Source organism: Sphaeramia orbicularis, chromosome 7, assembly GCF_902148855.1.
Source record: "Sphaeramia orbicularis chromosome 7, fSphaOr1.1, whole genome shotgun sequence".
Taxonomy (NCBI): Eukaryota; Metazoa; Chordata; class Actinopteri; order Kurtiformes; family Apogonidae; genus Sphaeramia; species Sphaeramia orbicularis.
In genome coordinates this window covers 54,319,694-54,329,097 of record NC_043963.1, presented here as the reverse complement: position 1 = coordinate 54,329,097, position 9,404 = coordinate 54,319,694, and the positions used below count along the sequence as shown (strand labels likewise).

The 9,404-nt window shown below is 37.3% G+C and overlaps 1 protein-coding gene across 4 annotated transcripts in view; it reads right to left on the bottom strand.

Annotated features, from left to right (window-relative positions):
• Positions 1-3,377: 3,377 nt before the first annotated feature.
• Positions 3,378-9,404, bottom strand: part of LOC115421813 (uncharacterized) — a 32,682-nt gene continuing 26,655 nt past the window's right edge. For all 4 annotated transcript variants that reach the window (XM_030137756.1, XM_030137754.1, XM_030137753.1 and 1 more), the window contains 3 exons: positions 7,806-7,892; positions 6,398-6,545; positions 3,378-3,830 (listed from right to left, as the gene is read on the bottom strand). In XM_030137756.1, coding sequence (XP_029993616.1) covers positions 3,781-3,830; positions 6,398-6,545; positions 7,806-7,892 — 285 coding nt within the window. In that variant the 3' untranslated portion in view covers positions 3,378-3,780. The remainder of the gene's footprint in view (positions 3,831-6,397; positions 6,546-7,805; positions 7,893-9,404) is intronic.

Genomic DNA, 9,404 nt, shown 5'->3' with positions numbered 1-9,404 from the left:
TTTAGCTGAAAAGGGGGTTAAGAAAACAGACGTTGTGTTCAACTAGATTTACTGTTCTGAACTTCTTTCTATGTCAAGTTTTTAGCCTATAATTGAGTTATTTTATCTTAAAATCACCTCCTTTTCACTTATATATCACCTGATACAATAACCTATGAAGCTGATATTATAGGGACGCTGGAAAATACCAGAAAAAGTAATTTGTGGACACTTAAGACCTCATTATATGTGATTTTCTGGGTTTAAAATGAGTGTTTTTGGCATTTTTTGATGGGCCCTTCATACTTTGTGGTGGTGGTGGTGGTGGTGGGGGGGGGGGGTCAAACCTGAAGGATGTTGCTGAATTTTTTTTTGGGGGGGGGGGGGGGGGGGGGGTTATTATCATGTTGGAGATTAACTGGTTTAAATAACACCATGATCTGAAGAAAAAGTGATTTTTGAGACGCCCTATTTGTGTCTTACACCCATTTGGCTACGCTGGAAAAACCACCTCTTGCAAGTGCAAAAAATTTTCATTTAAAAACAAGAGTTTTAGACAAATTTTTATGCATAAGTTCTATTCGCACAATTTGAGGGTCAATGGAAAAGCGACTACAGTCTGAACCATCAGATGTGTTTAGGAAACCTTCACAGACTTCATTGAATTGACCTTTATGTAAAAACATCAAACATAAACAGAAGTCTGTTTTATTTTATCACAGGCTTCATTTCTGTGGCGTCAGTTTGATCTGTTACACAGAGACTTTTCCGTCCATATCATCCATCTCATAATGTCTCTAAAACCAGATATAATTGTACGTATAATTATGTATTTATGTGTTAATCAGTCGAACAGAGAACAGACATCAGTCATCATGTTCTCAGTGCATGTCCATCGCTTTCCACAAAAAATAGAAACTATGAAATGGTAAAAATATTTACGTTATACACAATGTTCTACGACGGTGTATTAAAGCCACATAAGAAAACTAGAAGCACTCGGAGAGCGCAGACCTCCGCCAAGGCTGATCAGTGGCCCCCCCTGTGGGCCCCCCCACGCCAAGGAGGTTATGTTTTTGCCAGGGTTTGTTTGTCTGTCTGTCCGTTAGTGTGCAACATAACTCAAAAAGTTATGGACAGATTTTGAAGAAATTTTCAGGGTTTGTTGGAAATGGGCCCCCCCGTGGGCCCCCCCACCCCCAATCACCACCAAAATTTAATCATTTCTTCCTTATCCCATTTCCAACAAACCCTGAAAATTTCATCAAAATCTGTCCATAACTTTTTGAGTTATGTTGCACACTAACGGACAGACAAACAAACAAACAAACCCTGGCAAAAACAGAACCTCCTTGGCGGAGGTAATAAAAACACCTGTTACTACGAGAATAAAGGCGTAACATTTTGACAATAAGACTCATAATTTTATGAGAATAAAGTCGAATAAAAAAAGAGTCATAATTTTACGAGAACGAAGTTGTAATATTATGAGAATAATGTCATTATATTTGGAAAATAAAGCCATAATATTATGAGAAAAACGTTGTAATTTAAAAACAGGTGGAAAAATATCAGAAATTAAACAAATAAAGTCGTACCCACTCGTCACATAATGTAGAAGTTGGAACATTTTGTGAGGTTCTATTTTCATTTGGGGTTTACGGACAAAGGCCAAATACTGAGCCTATTAGCCCCGCCCACCAAATACTGAGCCTATTAGCCCCGCCCACCAAATACTGAGCCTATTAGCCCCGCCCACCAAATACTGAGCCTATTAGCCCCGCCCACCATCAACACATTAGCATTAGTCGAAGGACTTTGAAGACAGTTCGTACACATTTGGGTTTGTTTCATCATAAGAACCAAACAGATTTAGAGCAAACTGCCTTTTATGTGGAGGAGGAACTGACTGAAGTTTTAAAATTACGTTATTCTCTGAATATTACGACTTTATTCTCATAGTGACAAGTGTTTTTATTTTTCCTGTGTCCCTAATATGTAATGTGAAACTGACTGTAATCTTTGCCTTAAATTTGATGATAATACAGTTTTTCCTCACTTAAAAAAAAACAAAAACAGTAGTCCATGAGAAAACAATCATTTCTCATGTTTTCTTCCTCCTTTTTAAGTATCGTCATCCAACCCTGTTTAGTCGTTTTATCCATAAAGTTTGTTCAGTCAGAGAACATAGTTCGAAATAAAACCATATGGGTGTGAATCTATGATAGCTGACTCACTCACTGATCTGTGGAGGATTTCACTGGGACTTTTAGATGATTGACCAAACAGGGTGGAGGTTATTTACTGGAAAACTCAGGGCTGAATATTGAATATTTGTTTCTTTTGTCTGTTTGTCCAGTTCTCACTAATATGTAAACATGTCACTCAGTTCATTCAAAGACGAAAATAAGGAAAAATGTCAAACACAACAGTCAGTTTTAGATGTTTTAACCCTTAAAGACCCAAACATCCACCTTTAACCTAAATCATCTACTGATCTAAACTGTTTAACACCTGTGGATCCACTCATCCTATCAATACATGTCAATAATTGGTGTAAAATACAGTTTTACCTCAATGACTCATAGGATAAAATGTACAAAAACTTGTAAAATGAGAGTAAAATGCACAAAATACTTGAGAAATCAGAAAAAATGAAGCAAAAAACCTTGAATTATGGCATAAAAGTAAACAAATCCTTCTAATCCTATCAATCCATGTCAATAATTGGTGTCAAATACAGTTCTTCATCTTTTCATGGTCATCAGATATGACCATATTTGGACGTTCAGAGGCTCTGTAGTTACCGTGGAAACACTGTCATCTTCTACAACATTGATTCACCAGTCAAACCCATGGAGTTGGATTGATGACAGTGGTTTCAGACGCTTATTTTTATGTTCAGGTAATAAAATATTTTGTACAAGGGACACTTTCTTCAGTTCAGGTCTGCTTTGATAGAATAACCGTGGAATTTAGTCTGAGTTTATATGAACATCTACATGGATCAGTACACTACATATAGGAAAATACATTATTTTCATTGTAAAATGCAAAGTATACAATTAAAGTGAATGGTGCTAAAGCACATGGGAAAAGTTCAGAATAGTTATTTAAGGGTTAATATCATTTTTGTGTTGTTTCACCATCTGGGTTTTTCAACTTCACTCAAAAATTACTGACGTTTATGTGGGACAGACAGAAACAAGGTTTAATTAAAACCTGTGTTATTTTATCATCCAGCTGTACTTTAGGCTATGGCTCCTAATATTAATACATTCATGACAGTGGATGGACACACTGAGTTTATGTTCAATTATTGATATTTTTGTTGAAAAAGTCCACTTTCTACAGTTTTCTCTGTTTCTGATATAAAAACACTTAACTTTAATCTGAGCTTTTATCAAAACCTACACGATCAGTCAATTAAATATAGGAAAATGCTTAATTTTCACTGAAAAAATGCAAAATACAGAGAATAAGCATAAATGGTGCTTATGAAAGGTTAAACAGAGAGAAAAGTTCGTTTTGGAGCTGATGTAAAAGTGTGTCTGGGTCTTTCTGGGTTAAAAGCATCTGTTTGTGTGTGATTTCAGACCCCAGTGGTTCAGACTTTACAGTGTTCACAGAGGAAAAAGAACACATGTCAAACCCATGGAGTCCACGGTATGAAGGCAGATCAGTGGTTTCATACAGGTGGTAGTGGGGGTGGTGGTGGTGGGGGGGGGTTCCACCACATCATCAGCTCAGCGTTAAAGACCAGACCTGGGACGGAGCACACTGGACTCATGGATCCACGTGTCAGCGCCGTCCTTCGTCCTCAGGTTCTGTCATTTCGACGCCTGTGAACACTGTGAAGAAAAAAAGGCGGAGTCAAGGGAAGGTGAACATTTGGTCAAGAACATTTAATTACAATAATCTACACCAAACTTTTAGGGTTTTTGGGTCAGTAATTACTTAGATTTTCAGGAAAACGTATTTTGAAATGAGAAAATGTTTGATTAGTTTTCTGAGTGTGACTGTTTGTAAAGTGACCCAGTTTAGTGTCGTCATTCTAGGTTCATTTATAAACTCTATAAATTAACTACAATTATTCAAATACATTGATATTTGACAATTATATTACTTATGTCATATTCTAAACACAGTGTTTAAAATTAATAAATGCATATATCTATGAAAAATACATTTGAATATAATGTTAATATTATTTGTATGTTGGAAATATTGTAAATAAATCTATATGATATTGATAATTGAAATAAAAAATGTTTAATTTGATATTTACTTCTGTTGTCCATCTGTGACGCTGACATTTGTCTAAACTCTTTCTATTTAGGTTTGATTTAATATTTTTTTCCTTTATAACCAATTATTAGGTTGTAAAATAGAGGGTTTAAGGTTTACACTGAATACATTTTAGGTTGAAAATGTCAGAGGAACTTCACTGTGGAGAACTTTGGAATTCTTGCAATAAATAGACGTAAATTTTTTGTCCATCCATGACGCAGTAGTTTGATATTTTTCATTTAAAAATATTTAAAACTAAATTTTGCCCTTTGAGTCTGTTTCAGATGGGATTTAGACCTTTACAATTATGTGGAATATTTGTCTGAAACTTATCTGGTTCAGAAGTTATGAATCCAAAAGTAGTGGGCGGTCCTTGACCTCACCTTAAAGCAGGTTAGCAAACACAAAACCAAACACAAACCAAACACAAAACTAAAAGTCTAAAAGTTTCAATGGGACTTCCTAGTTAAATAAAATTAAATTAGATTAAATTAAAGGAACAGAATGAGTGTGTGATTGCAGTTGTAACTGGTCTCTGTAAAACCTCCCTTTCGTTCATGTCGTCTGTTTAAGTAGCTCCTCTGTGACTATTTTTCTTGGATTTTCGGCCCCTTGTTTTTACACAATGTAGGAATGACCTTCATTAGGTTGATAAAAGTAACTAAGTAACTTTTACTTAAAATACATTTTAAATGAACAACTTGTTACTTTTACTTAAGTAGATTTTTAGATGTGTAGCTTTACTTGTACTTGAATATAATTTCATCAAAGTAAAGATACTTTTACTTCAGTGGAATATTTCAGTAATTTTTCCACCTCTGGAGCGCAGTTTATGACCGTATTTACACATCCTCCTGAAGAAACTTTAAAAGGAGCAGAAACTGTGGAGTATAACTGTGTGTGTTGAGCTGAAACTGTGGAGTATTGACCCTTTGCACTGACGTCACAGTTATCACGTGACTAAGGGTACGGTGCCATGGTGGACGGCAAAACCAACACAACAAACAAACGAATGAGACAGATTATGTCTACCAGCACTGAAAATAATGTTTTGGAGTTGTCCTGCAAAGTGACCCACCTTACTGGATGGCACAAAGAACACTATTTGGAGAAGCTAACAATAGCAGGGCTAGCTACCGACCCATACCTTCTCCCTCCTGATGTGTTTACGGATCTGGCAAAATCCTCCAGTCTACTGGAGTTTAAAGCACACGATCTGTCCCATTATGTTCTAAATGGGATGTCCCCATACACAGGTGCTGATCTAAAAGCAGACTAAAGTCTGGATGATACCAGTTCTTAGTCTTAGGTTAGATTACCGAGTCGCTGTACTGCGCTCACGGCAGAGGAATACATCTCATAATGGCAAAGGAAAGATACAGCTAACGTTAGCTACCTAGCTGTGTATATTTTTAACATTGTTTCCCCCAGCATGCCATCAAAACTCAAATAGACTGGAACCAAAAGCAGCTCTAATTAACTAACATTGTGTAATGATGTTAGTGGCTGTCATCATTAGCCTACAGTATTAGCTCTGTTGTTGAAGTGTCTGCCTTTCTACTATCTACACACAGTAATATGTACAGTTCCACCACTAGAACATATGGAACAGCATAAGGACAATAACAGTATTTCATATAACATAGTGTAGCTGGTAAAAAAAAAAAGGCAGCCACTACAACAACAGAGCTAATACTGAAGGTACTGATGACAGCCACTGGAACAGAGTGGCTCATAGTAGTTAACCCAGTCTACCACCTAGCTAGCATTTGGTGGTGCTAATGTGCTATGGACACAAACCGAGCCTGTTCTATCTGTAATATCAGGTCCATCATATCCAGGCTCTGTCTGGAACCCAGCTGAAGCCGTGGGTGTCTGTGAAGAAGGATGAAACTGTAGTGTGCGACCACTGGATGTGTAAAGTGAACAAAAACGAGAACGTTCAGATCAAACTCAGTATTAGCCGGTTTGCTGTCCAGTGTGCAGTCTGGCACTTCCGCCGTCCATCATGGCGCTCGTTTGCAGCAAGAACAGAGCATGACATAACGTGCAAAGGGTCAATAACTGTTCCTGTTGAGCTGAAACTGTGTGTGTTGAGCTGAAACTGTGTGTGTTGAGCCCCACTCACTCCTCTCCCTGAGGCCTTGGCCGAAGTTCTGCACCAGTCGGACCAGAGCCCACAGCAGAACCCCTTTAATGAGCAGAGAAACCAACGCCCCGGTGACAGCGGCAGCTTCCAAGGTGTAGACGGAGTTCGAGTACCACTGTTTAATGATCTGAAACAGACACACCAGAGAGGAAAAGGTGATGCAAAGAAAAATGAAGCCACTCCTGAAGTCCACAGGCCGATGAACACGAACCCGAAGGCGACTGTGCGTTCCATCAACACAGAATGAACCAGTACAATAACATCAGCTGATGGAAGCTTTAATTTGGCCCTGCATTATATGGACTGTCAGCTAAATAGAATAGAATAGAATAGAATAGAATAGAATAGAATAGAATAGAATAGAATAGAATAGAATAGAAAAGAACAGAACCCTAACCCGAACAGAATAGAAGAGAACAGAATACAGCACAGAATATAATAGAACAGAATAGAATAAAATAGAACAGAACAGAACAATAGAATAGAACCCAACATATTAGAACAGAAATGAACAGAACAGAATAGAATAGAAAAGAATGAAATAGAACAGAATAGAACAGAAAAGAATAGATTAGAATAGAACAGAATAGAGTCTGTTTATTGTCATTGTAGCACATAATGAAATTAACAGTGCCATCCAATCTGTCCATCATATTAAATCCTGCTGTAAAATACAAATAAAAGGAGCTAAATAAAAACAGAAAACACAACCAGACCAATCAGTCACACACACACGCATACACAAACACACACATGGACACACACACACACACATATGTGTGTGTGTATATATATATATATATATATATATATATATATATATATATATATATATATATATGTGTGTGTGTGTGTGTGTAAAGGTCGGTGTCCTGTTTGTCCTGGTGGTCAATGTGGCTAAAGCAGACAGAGGACCACCTTCAGTAAAGGTCGGCTGGACCGTCCGTCCGTCCACACTGACCTGACAGAGCAGCTGCTGTGGACATGTGGACTCATCCAGTGTCTGCTCAGGTCCCTGTGGTTCAGAACTGACCTCAGTCTGTGTTTTTAAGGCTCAGTTGTTTCTAATGAACCCTCTGTGGTTCACAGTGACCAGTGGATCCAGGAGGATTCATCTCCTCCAGACGAACACAGCTTCTCCCACCATGACTTCATTTTGACATGAGTTTATTTAGTGTTTGGATCTGAACCAAAGCAGGATGTTCACAAATACATCAGACAGTGCACTGATAATTACATCCCTGAAATCGAGTTTCAGGGGTATAATGGTTTTACCCCGAATGTCGTCTGGTCTGAGACCAAGATCTGCTGTCCTGAATATTTTGCCTAAGAACTCTGTGTGAAATCATACATTTCATTTTGTGAAACGAGGGGAAAACTCCCATACCTCGTACATCACATAGATAAAGAGGGGGACCTGGAGAAGGTTCAGCACCATGAAGATCCACACCAAGACCTTGACCTCCTTTAAAACCTGCAAAACAACACATGCACACACACTGTTGAGCTTTTCACACAGACACCATCAACACAACAAAGGAAGTAAAGGCCTGTTTCTATGAACTGAGTTTTATTCTCATGATAAACATTTTTAGTGGAGAAGTAATCTGACTGTTAGAAAATATGTCTAATTTTGTCTCAGTAACATATTTCATTTTATAGTGATGAAGATTAAACCCTTACAGACCCAAACATCCACCTTTAACCTATAACACTCCGGTATCCTGTCCGCCAAGGCCCTTACTAAGCACCAAGTGTGCCTTTTTGGCACACTGGTGGAATAATGTCAAAAAATGTTCATACAGTTTGTTTTTAATTCTTTTATGCTATAGTGGCAATCCAGCTACAAAAAATGCCACTTGGGGGATTTTGAAGCCATTTCCAACTCGTGATGGTGTGTAAAAACAAGGTCCGCCATGGATGTGCGTTTAATATTTTATTTACTTGCAAATCTTAAAAAACACCTACAAAAGGGGCTGAATGACTTAAAAATGAGCTCATATACAAAAGGACAAAAAAAATACTAATAACACCCATTCATGGTCACACACACAGGCACAGTTAAAAAACTGTGTGGCTCCCCATAGCTCAAAAATCTACTCTGATCACTTGTGTCTCCCTTATATAACCTCTGCCTGGCTGATTACTACCTATGCCCACAGGTGTGCAGGTGACCCTAGCAACCAAGTGCCTCACCACAAATACACGCCCACTTTCACACATACAAAAACACACACAGCACAAATCTAAATTGGCAACAACATACGCTTTTTTTCTATTTCATCAACTTGAGCCGTAAATAAAAATACCAAATACTCAATAATTGTCACATTTTTTAACCCTTTAAATGCTGTGTTTGTAATGTAAACAAACCATTTTTTTGGATGCAAAAAACACACAAAAATATTTTTTTTCAATATACAACATAAAAAGTGGATCACATATTTGATTTTTTCATCCTGGCATATGTCAATGATTAACCCCAACATTAGTTAATTTGCATTATTATTTTTGGCGCTAGGTCAAATGTTCAAAAATACAAGCATCTGTCACCAAGTGTGCGTAAAAGGCACACCTATAAATCAAATTATTAAATATTATATATTGATTTATTTTTCTGCTCTAATTTGATTTTATTTTTGTAAATCCAGGTCAGTCCTAATCATACAGATCAAATGGAAGACAGTGTGTTTTAGGCACACTTGCCAGACAGATGCTAGTCTTGTAATTTTCTTTTGTTTACAATGTGCACATTTTAGTTGGTGGACAGAATTTTAAAGATCATGCACAAATGAACAACTTTTGAATTCTAACCTTATTTAAATTGTGAAAAATAATATGAAGTTTTTTAACACAAAGTGCAAAGTGTGCCTAAAAGGCGCACCTGGATACTGGAGGGTTAAAGACCCAAACGTCCACCTTTAACCTAAACCATCTACTGATCTAAACTGTTTAATTCCTGTTGATCCACTAATCCTATCAATCC